General features: G+C 41.7%; 2 protein-coding genes across 2 annotated transcripts in view; both read right to left on the bottom strand.

Annotated features, from left to right (window-relative positions):
• The window catches only part of LOC135110048 (glutamate receptor ionotropic, delta-2-like), a 153,508-nt gene that overhangs the window by 105,855 nt on the left and 30,153 nt on the right, over positions 1–17,500 (bottom strand). The window lies entirely within an intron of this gene.
• On the bottom strand, positions 14,688–16,265 carry LOC135110000 (SCAN domain-containing protein 3-like). Its single transcript, XM_064021993.1, has 2 exons — positions 16,146–16,265; positions 14,688–15,914 (listed from the first exon to the last, which is right to left on the bottom strand). Exons 1-2 carry the CDS (start codon positions 16,263–16,265, stop codon positions 14,877–14,879), a joined length of 1,158 nt encoding a protein of 385 aa, XP_063878063.1. The 3' UTR covers positions 14,688–14,876.

Here is a 17,500-nt window from a genome sequence, read left to right on the forward strand (position 1 = left end):
CTGACTGAGTGTTTAACTTCGGATTATTATTATTTTTTTTTTTATGTGGAGGGCTTTTTAAATGGTTAGGCTTCGTCCATCGTTGCATCCATTGATTATTTCTGTGCTTTCTTCTAGGGTTTTCTTGTAATAGCGATGTTTCTTGTAATCGCTATTACAAGAAAACCCTAGAAGAAAGCACATAAATAATCGATGGATGCAACGATGGACGACGCCTAAGCATCTTAGAAGCCCTCCACATAAAATAAAATAATCTGAAGTTAAACAAAGAGAACCGGCAAAGAAATTTTTGGGGGGATATATTATGAATTAGTGGCAGTAAGCATCTGCCATACTAGTTATGATCAGTTCCCACGTGAGCCTGCCTGTTTTTCTCGCGCTCGATAATTTTGTGGAAATGGATTGTGTTACCGACTCTGCCTCAAAGTGTCCTGGTGACAGTCTCAGGGAACAGTCTCTTGACCATCTCAAGTCTGTCAGTGGTTGTGCACTTGTGTTCTGAGTTTCCTGTATTGACAAAATGTTACTAGAGCTTCCAGCTATGAATGTCTGGAACTAGAGGATCTTGCAATATTCTGCTAGATTGCGGATCTGTTGTCTCCTCGGAATCCATCAACCTTCATAGCTCTCTTCTTTTTTTTGTAGGCGCTGGTGTACTGCGCTCTGAAGAATATGTCAATGGTTTCTTTCTTCCTCGTAGCTCCTTTTTCCTTCCTGGTGCCAGTGCTCCATTATCTATTTATTTATTTTGTTAGTTTGGTTGCCTATATTTCTTTTGTTGAAGCCATTGTTTACTAGTAGTTGTGAAAAGCGTTCATAAAGGAATAGAACGCGTTGCTGAGTCCTGTCTGTTGCAAACGTGTTTACAAAGCATTCGCAGCAGACTCGCCAGAGTAGGCCGAATCGTAACGCGTTCGCCAGCTGACGGCGAATGCTTTGCACTGCTCAAAACATCTGCAGCGAAGTTACAGTGGAGTCGCCACGATTGGGAGTCGCAGCATGTTCGCAGTGAAGTTGCAGCACTATCGCAGCGATGTCACAACGGATTCACAGCGGTGTCGCAGCAAGTTCGCCGCGTTAGCAGAGCTGTCGCAGCAGATTTAATATATTAGCAACCTCTTCTGCATTCCCTTAACACCTTCGTGCTAGAGTCAGGTGACAGTGGATTGATACTTCACTGCAAACATAATTTTCTTAGGCGGGCTAGCTGAGACCTGACGTCCATCTCTCTCTCTCTCTCTCTCTCTCTCTCTCTCTCTCTCTCTCTCTCTCTCTCTCTCTCTCTCTCTACACACACACACACACACACACACACACACACACACACACACACACACACACACACCATGTATGACGCCCCACATGAAAAGACTCATGCGTCAGCGGACCTGGGCGTTCCACTCCTGCCCGGTCCTTTACAGAAAACTAAGAAACAGAGTGATCAGGGAGATTAAGGCTGCAAAGCCAAGTTATTACCCAGACAAGATACACGACCTCAACCTGACCAACAACAGACAGTGGTACGCTAAGATCAAAGCTTTGTGTGGCCTACAAAAGCACACTTCATCTCTTCCTTGAACCTCACACCTTCCTGCTAATCTCGTGGCTCAGGAGATGAACGATCACTTTGCTGCTATCTGTCAAACCTTTCCTCCCCTCCACACCACTCCGCTTCCTGCCTATCTTCCCGCTCCCTCCCCTCCCCCCATTGTCCAGGCGGTGGATGTTTTTAAGAGAATACTCAAATTCAAACCAAGATCCAACACACCCACTGACCTTCCTATGAAAATTTACAAGGAATTTGCTGTAGAGCTAGCAACACCGCTATGCTACATAATAAACGCCACACTCTCCAAACACTCTTGCCCCGTGGACTGGAAGACATCTTACGTCACCCCCATCCCAAAAACTTCCAGTCCACAGTCACTCAGTGATCTCAGGCCAGTCTCTATCACCCCCATCCCTAGCCTTATTTGTGAAGATTTTGTGTATGACTGGGCCTACACCAAAATTTGTAATACCGTGGATATCAGACTGTTCAAGGGGTCCTGTGAACTTATCATTAAACCCAGCTGTGACCTCAATGAACGTTTCCCTTTGTGTCTTACAACACAAGGTGACAGTCACAGCCTGCCTTCTAAAGACAACTCTCTTCTTCCACACAAAACTACAAGCACCTAATAACACACACACCCTTCACTCAAAAAATTAAAAATCATCATGGCAACTCCTACACCAGCCTCAGAGTCCCCATCTGGGGAGGGGACCATAAATGTCTCCAGGTAAGACTGCCTTTCTGTCGAGGAGCCTAAGTGTCTTGACACCCCCCTCAACTTTACGGTCTAAGATCTAATTTTCAATCTGTAGAACACCAACTCTCCTCTTCTAAACCTCATCTTCTTTTCCTCACTGAAACTCAGGTGTCTGAGGCAACTGATAGTAGCCCCTTTTCTGTTCCCTCCTACTTTCTCTAACCTCATTTTCGATCCAAACCATCTTTTTCGATCCACCATCTGGCTACGACTACAAAATCACTTTCATACTAAATTTATCTGTGCTGTATACATCTCACCCAACTCCTCTGACTATAAGAAATTCTTTGACTACTTAACTTCCAAAGTGGAGCACATTCTGACACTCTTCCCTTTTCCAGAGATCTCCATTCTTGGAAACTTCAATGTTCACCACCAGCTTTGGCTTTCCTCTCCCTTCACTGATCATCCTGGTGAACTAGTCTACAACTTTGCTATCCTCCATGACCTAGAGCAATTGGTCCAACACCCTACTCATATTCCAGACCGTCTTGGAGATACGCCAAACATCCTTGACCTTTTTCCTGACCTCTAATCCTTCTGCTTATGCTGTCATCCTTTCTTCTCCATTGGGCTCCTCCAATCACAATCTCATATCTTTATCTTGTCCTATCGCTCCAATACCTCCTCAGGATCCCCCTAAGCGAAGGTGCCTCTGGCGTTTTGTCTTTGCTAGTTGAGGGGACCTGAGGAGGTATTTTGCTGATTTTCCTTGGAATGACTACTGCTTCCGTGTCAGAGACCGGTCTTTGTGTGCTGAGCGCATAACAGAGGTGATAGTATCTGGCATGGAGGCGTACATTTCTCACTCTTTTTCTCTTCCTAAACCTTCTAAACCTTGGTTTAACACTGCTTGTTCTCGTGCTATACATGATAGAGATGTGGCCCACAAGAGGTACTTAAGCCTTCCATCACCAGAATCTCATGCACTTTATATTTCTGCCCGGAACCGTTTCAAGTCTGTTCTCCAACTAGCCAAAAACTCCTTTATTAACGGCATATGTCAAAACCTTTCAAGATCTAACTCCCCTCGTCATTTCTGGCATCTAGCCAAAAATATCTCCAATAACTTTGCTTCTTCTTCTTACCCTCCTCTATTTCAACCAGATGGCACCACTGTTATCACATCTATTTCTAAAGCTGAACTCTTCGCTTTACCTTTGCTAAAAACTCTACCTTAGACGATTCTAGGTTTATTCCTCCCTCTCTTCCACCCTCTGACTACTTCATTCCACGTGTTAAAATTGTTCGCAATGATGTTTTCCGTGCCCTCGCTGGCCTAAATCCTCTGAACCCTTATGGACCTGATGGGGTTCCTCCTAATGTTTTCCGAAACTGTGCCTCCGTGCTTGCACCTTGCCTTGTCAAACTCTTTTAGCTCTGTCTGTCAACATCTACCTTTCCTTCTTGCTGGAAGTTTGCCTACATTCAACCTGTTCCTAAAAAGGGTGACCGTTCTATTCCCTCAAACTACCGTCCTATTGCTTTAATTTCATGCCTATCTAATTTTTTTTAATATATCCTCAACGGGAAGATTCTTAAACATCTATCACTTCACAACCTTATGTCTGATCGCCAATATGGGTTCCACCAAGGCCGCACTACTGGTGATCTTCTGGCTTTCCTTACTGAGTCTTGGTCATCCTCTTTTAGAGATTTTGGTGAAACTTTTGCTGTTGCCTTGGACATATGAAAAGTGTCCTTTCTGACCGTTCTATTGCTGCTGTGGTAGACAGTCTCTGTTCTCCTCCTAAATCTATTAACAGTGGTGTTCCTCAGGGTTCTGTCCTGTCACCCACTCTCTTCTTATTATTCATTAATGATCTTCTAAACCAAACTTCTTGTCCTATCCACTCCTACGCTGATGATACCACCCTGCACTTTTCCACGTCTTTTCATAGACGTCCAACCCTTCAGGAGGTAAACATTTCACGTAGGGAAGCCACAGAACGCTTGACTTCTGATCTTTGTAAAATTTCTGATTGGGTCAGAACAAACTTGGTATTGTTTAATGCCTCAAAAACTCAATTCCTCCATCTATCAACTTGACACAACCTTCCAGACAACTATCCCCTCTTCTTCAATGACACTCAACTGTCCCCCTCTTCTACACTGAACATCCTCGGTCTGTCTTTTACTTATAATCTGAACTGGAAACTTCACATTTCATCTCTAGCTAAAACAGCTTCTATGAAGTTATTCGTTCTGAGACATCTCCGCCAGTTTTTCTCACCCCCCAGCTGCTAACTCTGTACAGGGACCTTTTCCGTCCATGTATGGAGTATGCTTCACATGTCTTGGGGGGGCGGTTCCACTCATGCTGCTCTTCTAAACAGGGTGGAATCAAAAGCTTTTCGTCTCATCAACTCCTCTTCTCTAACTGACTGTCTTCAGCCTCTCTCTCACCGCCGCAATGTTGCATATCTAGCTTTCTTCTACCTCTATTTTCATGCTAACTGCTCTTCTGATCTTGCTAAATGCATGCCTCCCCTCCTCCCGCGGCTTCGCTGCACAAGACTTTCTTCTTTCTCTCACCCCTATTTTGTCCACCTCTCTAACACATGAGTTACCCATTATTCTCGATCATTCATCCCTTTCTCTGGTAAACTCTGGACCTCTTTGCCTTTCCTATGACTTGAATTCCTTCAATAGGGAGGTTTCAAGACACTTATTCATGAATTTTTGACCACTGCTTTGACCCTTTTATGGGACTGGCATTTCAGTGGACATATTTTTTCTATTGGATTTTTGTTACCCTTGGCCGGTGTCCTTCCTATATAAAAAAACAAAATAGACATTTGGAAATTTGTAAATATGGAAATATTAAGGCCACCTCCACCTCCCATTACCTGAACAGCTTCCTTGAATTCATCCACAGCCACCTGGACAAGCGAAACATCTCTCTAGCTGTTGCTTTTGTGGACTTCAAAAAAGCCTTTGATCTTGTTGATCACAATGTTGTCATCAGCAAGGCAATAAGTCTGGTTCTCTCTCCTAACCTGGTAGCGTGGCTAGCCGACTTCCTCACAGGGAGGCGTCAGGCCGTTCGCTATCAGGGTTCTGTCTCTAATTTTCAACAGCTGACATGTGGGGTCCCCCAGGGGACCAAGATGGGTCCTCTAAGCTTTTTCCTCCTCATTAACGACGCTCTCACTGACACCCCCCATCGCTGGAAGTATGTGGACGACTGCACCGTGGGCGTCCCAGTTTCCACCAAGAACCCGGACTCCTCGCCACTGCAAGCAATTCTGGAGCGATTGCAGACGTGGACGGAGGAGAGCGGGATGACAATCAACCACAGCAAAACTGTGATGATGCATTTCTGTACATCCTCTGTACCAGTGCACCCAACAGCTCACAGTGGGTCCTCACCCCTTCCAGGTGGTCCGAAGTGCCAAGCTTCTCGGAGTCACGGTGGACGACCAGCTGACCTGGAAACAGCATGTCGCCAGCATCGTAAGATCAGCTACCTGCAGGCTGTACATGCTGCGCAGACTCAGGTCGCTGGGGACACCGACAGATGAGTTAAGTGGGGTGTACCTCACCTTCATCCTCCCCAAACTCATGTACGCCTCCCCAGTGTGGTCCTCCTCCCTCACACACACTCAACAGCTACAGCTAGAGAGTGTGCAGAAAAGGGCGTGCAGGGTCATCCTTGGCCCTGTCTACACCACCTATGAAGAAGCCCTGACCACCCTGAGTCTGTCCAGACTATCCACCAGTCACCGAGAGGCTCTGGAGAAGTTTGGAAGGGGACTACTGCATCATCCACGTCTCAGAAGCATGCTGCCGCCTGACGCGCCTCGCCCGGTCCGTGCCACCAGACACCACAACAAGACAACGCCCCTAAAGGCGCCGCGCACGGACCGGTACAGACTCAGTGCGATTCCCCCCATGGTGCGAGCCATCAATCAATAGTCCCTTCTAGATTAGACTTACCTTTAGGATTAATGTTAAATATTTCCCCACCCCTTCTGTACATTTTCAGTTTGTTAACTGCCTAAATAATAAATTGTGTATTATTATTATTATTATTATTATTATTATTATTATTATTATTATTATTATTATTATTATTATTTTTATTACAAGTGTATAATTTCTATTGTGATGATTATTATTGTTATTATTATTATTATTATTATTATTATTATTATTATTATTATTATTATTATTATTATTATTATTATTATTATCATCATTATTATTATTATTATAATTAATTTTATTATTATTATTATTATTATTATTATTATTATTATTATTATTATTATTATTATTATTATTATTATAATAATTATTATTATTATCGTTATTATTATTACTATTATTATTATATAATTAATTTAGTCATCATTCCCTTATATATATCTTACACTATAGAACAAAGAAAAAAAACTTAAGAACTACATATTTATGAAGTGCACGACATACTACTGCATTTTGGACCCAATTATATATCACAGAGCACCCTCAATCTCAATAGAACGGTCAGAATTGGAACTTGAGATGAAGTTACAGAGAGAAGGATAAAAGCTGTAGGAGAGTAGTTTGGAAATCAAAGTTTTGTGCCAGACTTTGTCAAAAGTTTTTGATATGTCTAAGGCAACAGCAAAAGTTTCACCAAAATCTTTAAAAGAAGATGACCAAGACTCAGTAAGGAAAGCCAGATCACAAGTAGAGCGGCCTTGACGGAACGCATACTGACGATCAGATAGAAGGTTGTGAAATGATAGGTGTTTAAGCATTTTCCTGTTGAGGATAGATTCAAAAACTTTAGATAGGCAGGAAATTAAAGCATTATGACGTTAGTTTGAGGGATTAGAACGGTAACACCTGAAACAGGCTGAATGTAGGCAAACTTCCAACATGAATGAAAGGAAGATGTTGACAGACAGAGTTGAAAGAGTTTGACTAGGCAAGGAGGCTCAGTTTCGGAGAACAATAGAAGAAACCTCATCAGGTCCATAAGCCTCCCGAGGGTTTAGGCCAGTGAGGACATGAACATAAGAACGTAAGAACATAAGAAATAAGGGAAGCTGCAAGAAGCGACCAGGCTTACACGTGGCAGTCCCTGTATGAAACACTCCTACCTATTTCCATCTGTTATCCCCATCCATAAACTTGTCTAATCTTCTCTTAAAGCTCTCTAGTGTCCTAGCACTAACTACATGATTACTGAGTCCGTTCCACTCATGTACCACTCTATTTGAGAACCAATTTTTTCCTATCTCCTTCCTAAACCTAAATTTTTCAAGCTTGAACCCGTTATTTCTTGTTCTACCCTGGTTGCTGATCCTAAGAATTTTGCTTACATCTCCCTTGTTATAACCCTTATACCACTTAAAGACTTCTATCAGGTCCCCTCTTAACCTACGTCTCTCTAGAGAATGTAAATTTAACCGCTTCAACCTCGCTTCGTAAGGAATACTCCTCATCCCCTGTATCCTTTTAGTCATTCTCCTCTGTACTGATTCTAATAGACCTATATCTTTCCTGTAATGTGGGGACCAGAACTGCACAGCGTAGTCTAGATGAGGTCTGACCAGCGCCAAGTATAACTTTAATATTACTTCCGGCCTTCTACTTTTAACACTCCTAAAAATGAATCCTAGTACCCTATTTGCCTTGTTTCTGGCTTCTATGCATTGTTTCCCTAGACGGAGTTCAGAGCTAACTATAACTCCTAAATCTTTCTCGTACCCTGTACCTACCAGAGTTTGGGTGTTTAATGTGTACCTATTGTGTGGGTTTCCTCTACCTACGCTAAGCACTTTGCATTTATTGATATTAAATTGCATTTGCCATCTATCTGTCCATTCATTCATTCTATCTAAGTCTGTCTGCAAGGCGATGGCATCCGCTTCTGACCTAATTAATCTACCTATCTTTGTGTCATCCGCAAATTTACTAACATCGCTACTAATTCCACTATCCAAGTCATTGATATACACATGAAATACACCATTGTGAAAAAAATTCAGTAGGTAGCATAAAGAAGTCAGAGGGTGGAGGAGAGGGAGGAACAAGCCCTGAATTTTCCAAGGTAGAGGTTTTAGCAAAGGTTTGAGCGAAGAATTCAGCTTTAGAGATAGATGTGATAGCAGGAAGGGAAGAAGCAAAATTATTGTAGACGTTTTTTGGCTAGATACCAGAAGTCACGAGAGGAATTAGATCTTGAAACGTTTTGACTCTTTTTAATAATGAAGGAGTTTTTGGCTAGCTGGAGAAGAGACTTGGCATGGTCGCGGGGAGAAATATAAAGCGATTGAGATTCTGGTGATGGAAGGCTCAAGTACCTTTTGTAAGCCACCTCTCTATCATGTATAGCACGATAACAGGCTGTGTTAAACCAAGGTTGGAAGGTTTAGGTTGAGAAAAAGAATGAGGAATGTTCACCTCCATGCCAGACACTATTACCTTAGTTATGAGATCGGCACAGATACGGGTCTCTGACACAGAAGCAGTAGTCATTCCGAGGAGGATCAGCAAAATACCTCCTCACTCAGGTCTCCCCAACTAGCAGAGGCAAAATGCCAGAGGCACATCTGCTTAGGGGGATCCTGAGGAGGGATTGGAGCGATAGGACAAGATACAGATATGGGACTGTGGTCGGAGAAGCCCAACAGAAAAGACAGGGTAACAACATAAGCAGAAGGATTAGAGGTTAGGAAAAGGTCAATTAGGTTGGGCGTATCTCTAAGACGATCAGGAATACGAGTAGGGTGTTGCACGGATTTCTCTAGCTCGTAGAGGGTAGCAAAGTTCAAGGCTAGTTCACAAGGATGGTCAGTGGAGGGAAAGGAAATCAACGCTAGTGGTGAATACTGAATTTTTGAAGAATGGATGTCTGCGGAAGTGTGCTCCATTTTGGAAGTTAAGTAGTCAAAGAATTTCTTATAGTCATAGGAGTTAGGTGAGAGGTATACAGTACATATAAATTTACTTTGAGAGTGACTCTGTAGTCGTAGCCAGATGGTAGAAAACTTGGATAATTCAAGAGCGTCACCACAAAAGTAAGTTGAACCATTGCGCACATCCAACTTTGGATTGAAAATGAGGATAGAGAAAGTAGAAGGGAACAGAAAATGCGCTACTGTCAGTTGCTTCAGAGTGTTTTAGTGAGGAAAAGATGAGGTTTGGTAGAGGAGAGGTGGTGTTCTACAGATTGAAAATTAGATCTAGGACAGCGAATGTTGCATAAGTTAATAAAGAGGGAAATGTCAAGACATTTAGGGTCAATACCAGGACATTTTGTGGTCCACTCCCCAGATGGGAACTCCGCGGCTGATGTAGGAGTCGCCATGATAGGCTTTGAGTGAAAGGAGTGTGTAATTAGGTGCTTGTAGTTTTGTGTGAAGGAAGAGAGTTGTCTTTAGAGGGCAGGCCTAGACCAAACACTCCAGCCTTACCCTTGGCATCACTCCCAACAAGCTCATGTGCCTCCTGTGGTGACTCAGGTAGCGCAGTCAGCCCTAGCATAATAACTAAAGGATGAGTCCACCTCTGAATCACTCAAACTCTCTCCAGCAGCGGGGCAGGTTTCTGGGTACTCTCTCCTTATTGTGGCATCAACAATAACTTTGCACTTCTTTTGTGGTGGCCTTGCCTTATTGCAATCGACCTCAGGAGTCCCAGAATCCTCGGGCGCCCGACGCCGGGGTACTCGTTTCACTTTAGAGCAAGTAACAAAACTAACAGAGTCAGCCTCCACATCTGGGACGGGGGTACGCGGATAGGAACTGCGCTCAAACTCTCCCACCTGCCAGGTCACTCCTGTCCGACACTGGCAGGTCTTCTGCTAATGCCACCCCTGCCTCTGCGGTCACTAACGGGCACACAAACCTCATCTCTGCCACAGCGAACCTTTCTATAGCGCCAGTTGCCCGGCAACACACAGGCTTATTGGAGGCAACTCACTTCCCAGTAACATTCCAGCTCAAAGACTGCTGGTCGCTGTGTCTCTCAACAATAATGGGGTACTCAAACCCAGCAGTCTCAACAGTACTCTTACACAAAAATAGACGGCAGCAGTCCAAAGGAGACCTCACGGGGGACGGTGAAGTACCAACAGATGAGGGAGAAACACTTCCTGCCTTTCTACACTCACAACCAAATACTGACCAAATCTCCTCACTCTCAACACCTCGGTCGTCTGATACAATGAGAGCTACCGGCGTCTTGGAGGTCTTGGAAGCCGTGGCTATCACTAACTTAGGACAATTAAATTTAAATTGTTCAGTATTCTTACAATAATGGCTGGGAACTGTACCTGGGAGGGTTCTGCTGCATGCTCCCAATCTGTCTCCGTCAAGGGCTGGGTGGAGACTTATTTCGAACAGAGCTTACTCACCCAGGCTTGTTACCAATGCCAGTACTATACCGTGTACTGGCGCCTGCTGTGTCTCCATACAGGCTTTTACTATCCCCACAAGACGTCCCACTAATCCAACGAGGTACAGTCCGGTGCGCCAACACATAGTCATCTGCCCTCGTGGTTGCCTCCTTTAGGGCTTTTAAACCTTTCCTCTCGAACAGCAACACCAGTTCCTTCTCAACGACACTAACATATTGCTCCATTACCATGAGTTCCTTTAACTCATGGTAGGAGGTGACCTGCTCGCAAACAATCTGTTTCCCAAAAGTCTTCTAAAGGCAGCGAGCACAGTCAAGGTAAGAGTCACTAAACCTTTTCTTCCCTCCATGAAACTGTAGTCTGTAAGCCTCGGACCGTAGCCCAGAAAGTCGGCATTAACCCGTAAACAGCTGTACGGGTCTCAGGCGGATTGTAGGGAAAATGCTATACGCCACTTGGAAGTACGAATTTTACATTGCTTCCATACAGTTACTGGGTCTTTGTATATCCTTGGATAATTTTACTTGCCATAGTCTCTCAATCTTTTTTGTTCATCTTGGTCAGGCAAATTCTGTCATTTGTTTTTCATCTGTCATGAGAGATAATGACATATGTATGGCTAACTGACTGACTAAATTCACGCTTTTACTCGCTGTCTCTTCTATTACATTGTAAATATTATGATAAACACAATGACATCAAAGTTCAGAGATGAAAAGAAGGAAAAGGAGAGAGAGAAACAAAATAACATATTGCTAGGAATTCAGAAGGCACGGGAAAGAAGGCGTTCTGTACGTTGGTAACACTACCTCTCACACAATGAGTCACGCGCTGCTCAAACCTCACTATCCAATCTTTTCTCACAGTCGTTCAGACGGTCGCCGTCAGTCATGGAAGACGCTACAGTAAGAACTGTATCAATTTAATATGGCACAAATGACAAATGCTCCCCTTCCCGCCGGAAAGAAAAATGTCTCCCAAGCAAGAGAAGGCTCTCATTTACAAACCTTGTTGCAGAGAGTAATAATGGTAAACCTAAATAAGAGAAATGGAGAGGCAAGTGCTGCGAGGAGCTCTACCCTGAACACCCCATGCACTTATACCACCACTACATGCACACCAGACACCTCCACCACCACAGCCTGACCAGACACCTCAACTCCCACAGCTAGACAAAGCATCTCCACTCCAACAGCTAGACCAGGCATCGCCACCACCACAGCCAGACCAGGCAATCCTACCACCACGGGCATACCGAAGACCACTATACCCACACGAAAGTTACCGCAGCCGCACAAACAAAATCTTACATCCAGCAGATTCCTGCCCATGCTATATGATGAGGAAGAAGAGGGAGACTTTGACTTTTATGATGATTACTGGAAAAATTACATAAACTAATCAAGGAAGAGCAGTTTACTTCACTTCGATCATACCAATGCAGTCTTTCTTATCAGGGACAAGAGGTATTCTAATTTCAAAGGAATTAAAATCATGTACCGTAATAAAGAAAAAAAAGTAATTCATACAGCGAAGTCCTGTAATAATTCTGAATACTTAGTGCAAGCTCATCACACACACACACACACACACACACACACACATACACCCACTGGAGCATACGCGATAGATATTACCGCACCACGTTGTTGGCCTTGACAACGCTGAAGGCTCTCCCGTCTCCATGGCAACAGGTAGCCCCCACCCGTCACTCCCTATCTCCTCCCCATTCCCTTCCGCACAGGTAGAGGGACTACCATTCGCGCCAGAATATAGCTTTGGAAAGCAACTTTTCTAAAACGAAGAGGGTTACTGTACCTTTTATCTACGAAGTAGACGCAGTGTCTTCTCCCAAGACAATTGAATATTTTCTGTAACAATAGTGTAACCGCGACTTTTTTTTCTGAATATTGCCGCACCACGAAAGGACCTCGCCACAGCTCTGTAGTAATTTACAAGTTAAACTCCTCATAATCCTCCAGATCTTCCACTGATATTCTTCCATAAACTTCAATGGCCTTTCCTTTTAACATATTAGTAAGAAGCCCAACCCATCTTTCCTGAGGCCAATCAACTTTGGCTGCCTTCTCAAATCTGCTAAATCATTCCATTACCTTCTTTCCATCAAACACAAGTCAACTTCAAACTTCGCTGCATCTGGCTTTCTGCTGTGTCTGGCTTCATTTCTTCAAGCCTCCTTGTCTGCTTCTCTGCCTCGATTTTTTTTTTTAGCTTCTTTAGCCTCCTCCAGCTCCATTTTCTTCATCTCTAATTTGAATTTCATCTCCTCAGACATTCCTTCTGTCTAGGAAAAAAAAAATCTGTGGGTAGGACTTACGCTTTCTTGGACACTATTAGTGGAACTTTGTGTCCTCAAACCAAACTATGTCAAATCTGAACTGCCACTTCCGGCAGAGACATAGAACTCGAGTCGTGAGCCATTTCTGCTGCCAGGCTTTCCTTATATGGCATAAGCTGAGTACGGGCACATAAAGGACAACCAAACAAACGACAATTAACTGTCTCCCCAACTTGGCTATGAAGCTTCCAGGAATCCTGTCGAGGACGCCAAATTCTGTTACGACACAGGTTCTGCCACTAACTTGGGACAGCCCCCTAACCTACCACGTAAGTAGTTTAGTGGAGGGCTCAAAATCACCGATACAGGGTCCTTCTGGTCTCCTGTAGTGAATAAATTTCATATTAACCAGAACACGAAGGAAAGAATAACAACCGTCCCAACAAACACCGGACACACTTCACTAACTGACAAATAACTATGAGGAAAATAATGTTCTGTGAGCTACAGCCCTCTCGAGACAAAGTCGCCCACCCTAACAGTACATTACCACCTCCGGCAGGACAGCAACATTTACAAACTTCCAGAAAAGTCACAATACCACCCAAATACGGTAAAACCCGGGGAGGGAGTAAACTTTATCGTACGGCAGATAATCTTTATATTTTCTGGGTCCAAAGCTCTCAACAAAGTTCTGGATCTCAGTAACATCTAATAATACAAAATAATACAGATAAAAGATCATGTGGCCAACAGAAAAAAAAAAGGAGAGCCAGCCATCCTCTCTCCAATATACCAAAAGCACCCGACTGTAACCGAGGACTCGGTGTGAAAAGATATTTATTCAAATTACAAAGACATAACGACAACAGGCAGGCTCCTGGAGACTCCTATTTTCCCTTTATCAGCAGAGGCTTACTGTTTTAAATACGTAAATAATGTCTAATGAAATAAAGGCCCTCTAAGGTATATGTTTTCTCTTAGTCTCCTTGACTTGTTCTGCCTGGAACGTGCATATCTTTCACCTGGCCTGGCTGAACACCGATTCAAACAAAGGATATAGCGTCACGCTGCTATCCCACGTCCCTTTCACAACGTGAGGAAAGTCATATGACACAAGAGAGGGCGGGATACAAGAGAAAAGACGGTGGTGGGGGGGACTGACATACACTGCCCACCTGCTCAATTCATTTTTGATAATGTCACCCTGCAGAGGTTTTTTTTTTTTTTTATTGGAAGCAAACTGGAAGGGCCGCATAGAATCTGAGTATGCTAGAGACAAGACGAATTCTTTAACTATATAATATGTGTGACTCAACATACGGGTACAAAAAGAAGTAAGGAAATTTAATTTAGGAAGGAAAGTAGCTTTTTTTTTTTTTTTTTTTAATGAAAGGGTAGGATGTCCAGGCACTTATCACACCTCACGCATCTTCTGTCCTCATCTTGCAGTCTTTTTTCATCGTCTTTCGGCTCATTATCTTTCGATTTCTCATCTTTCCCTCTTGCTTCACACAACAATATATATATATATATATATATATATATATATATATATATATATATATATATATATATATATATATATATATATATATATATATATATATATATATATATATGTTACAGCCATTTTGGAAAATTGGTCGTTTTACAAAATTGCCGGTCATTATGCAAAAAGACCAAATTCGTGGTCACATTGCAAAATGACCTAAATTTCTCAACATTTTGCAAAACGACCAAGATTTTGGTCAGTTTACAAAATTATCGTTGGTCAGTTTGCAAAACGACCAAGATTTTGGTCAGTTTACAAAATTATCGTTGGTCAGTTTACAAAATGTCCATACAGCAAGCAGGCAGATGAAAAAAAAAGCGAGGGAATGATAAAACGTAGTGAACATAACTAATTTTATTGTGTGTCGACCTTGTTGGAGCAAGAGGCACTGCATTTGCATCTGCTGTTGCATAATACAGAGTTTTTTAAACACTTGCAGCGTCTGGTCATACATGACTTAGTGCAAGAGCATTTAGCGAATCCCTGACCTTGTCCCATTGATTCTGCAATTGCTACTTCCCGCAGACTTACTTCCCGCTCCTGTACAACATCATCAAGAGAAAGGAATTTTTCTAGACATGGAGTAAATTGGTTGCGAGTGTACACTTGTTTAAGCAGGCCGTGTTTTGTACCAAGCTTATATGTGCCATTGTCCAATGCCTGAAAAACAACTGCCTTCACATTAGGAAACTCTGCACGTCCGCGGTCAACTAATGGAACAGGAACCATCACAGTTTCCCCTACCTTGGCTGGTTGAAATCTCTTCACAGAATTATCGATCATTTTTTGGGCTTGTTTCTGTTGTTCTATGTTGGACTTCATTTGTTCAGTATGAATACTCTGACTCCGACTGCAGATGGAACAAAGCACAGACTCATCAGCATCGTTATTCCTCATAGAACACGGAGTATTAGAGTGACATGGGTTCTCACACACATTGCACACATTTAAACCAAAATATCTTTTGCCACAGGAGATGCAGTTAATGACAGCAGATGCTTCTTCTTGCTTTTCAACACCTGTCTCTTCCTCCTCTGTGTCTGTGACCTCATTGACAACACCTAGTGCCTCTGCAAGCTGCTCCTCCGTCTGCATACCGTCCAGGACTTCCTCTGGTACAGAATTTCCGTCAACACCAAGACGAGCCTTCTGTCCATACATGGCCTCATATGGTGTCCTTCCAATTCCGGAGTGAAAGCGGGTATTTTTCTTCCACTGGACAAAGCGCAGTCCCTGTGACCATTGTGTAGAGTTGTTGTCCTTCATCCAACATGCGAGAATGGCTTCAATATCCCTGTTGGCACGTTCCACCGAGCCCTGCGATTGGGAATGTTGTGGTTTGCCATGAACCATCTTGCACTCTGGCCACATCATCAGAACTTCCTTGACAAGCTGAAAATTGAAAAGCGTATATCAGGTTTTGTCATATACAGGGTGATTCATTAACTCCAATATTGCTATGTTGTGAGTTTTAAAGAGAGAGAGAGAGAGAGAGAGAGAGAGAGAGAGAGAGAGAGAGAGAGAGAGAGAGAGAGAGAGAGAGAGAGAGAGAGAGAGAGAGAGAGAGAGAGAGAGAGAGAGAGAGAGAGAGAGAGAGATTTACATAAATCATTTGTTCTTTACCTTATTTGAGAATTCTCTTCCATTGTCAGACTGCAGGATATGGGGGGCTCCTTTGTCACAGAATATATCAACGAGGTGGAAAGCAACCTCTTCAGCAGTTGTCGTCTTCAAGGATTTCATACTTTCGTAACAAACGATAGTCTTTCTGAGTCTTTTTAATGTTAACACGTTTAATTTTTTTTTCTTACCAAGATTTAATTCTATATGATGTTGATAATTAAGGTCTATATATGTACATATAACCCCCTCAAAAAAAAAAAATATATATATATATTTATATATAATATATATATATATATATATATATATATATATATATATATATATATATATATATATATATATATATATATATATATATATATATATATATATATATATATATATATATATATATATATATATATATATATATATATATATATATATATATATATATATATATATATATATATATATATATATATATATATATATATATATATATATATATATATATATATATATATATATATATATATATATATATATATATATATATATATATATATATATATATATATATATATATATATATATATATATATATATATATATATATATATATATATATATATATATATATATTTTTTTTTTTTTTTTTTTTTTTTTTTTTTTTTTTTCTGGTATATGTACATATATAGACCTTAATTATCAACATGTAAATGCAATGGAAGACTGATTTACTCATTTCCTGTAAAGCACAAGTTAACAGGCTTTCTCTGATCGGACCTGTATCAGCATGACCTAAACAAATGTCTGTTTTTCATTAAAAGTGTTAAAATCTTTCAAGATCTAACTCGTCTTGTAATTTCTTACACCTAGCCAATAACATCTCCAATAAATTTGTTTCTTCATCTTCATCCTAAATTCAGCCTGTTCCTAAAAAGGGTCAACACTCTAATCCCTCCAAGTGTCGTTTCCTGCCTCTTTGAAATTTTGAATCTATCCTCAATAGGAAAGTTTCTTAAACATCTATCACTTAACAACTTTCTATCTGATTGCTAGCATGGTTTCTGTCGAGGGCTCTCTACTGGTGATCTTCTGGTTTCCCTTACTGAGTCTTAGTCATATTTTTCTAGGGAATTTAGGGATACTATTGCTGTTGGCTTAGGCATAACAAAAGTTTTTAATAAAGTCTAGCACAAAGCTTTGATTTCCAAACATCCCTCCTATGGCTTCTATCCTTCTTTCTGTAACTTCATATCAAGTTTCTTTTCTGACCGTTGTATTGCTGCTATGGAAGACGGTCACTCCTCTCTTATAAATTTATTAAAAGTTTTTCTTTCCTGTCACCCCCTCTCTTCTTATTGTTC

Source organism: Scylla paramamosain, chromosome 19, assembly GCF_035594125.1.
Source record: "Scylla paramamosain isolate STU-SP2022 chromosome 19, ASM3559412v1, whole genome shotgun sequence".
Lineage (NCBI taxonomy): Eukaryota > Metazoa > Arthropoda > Malacostraca > Decapoda > Portunidae > Scylla > Scylla paramamosain.

Excerpts from the sequence above, each read along its gene's own strand:
- LOC135110000 (XM_064021993.1), bottom strand. The coding sequence starts at position 16,265 with ATGAAATCCTTGAAGACGACAACTGCTGAAGAGGTTGCTTTCCACCTC. Across the intron at positions 15,915-16,145 it reads GAAGAGAATTCTCAAATAAG|CTTGTCAAGGAAGTTCTGAT; the intron begins GTAAAGAACAAA and ends TTCAATTTTCAG.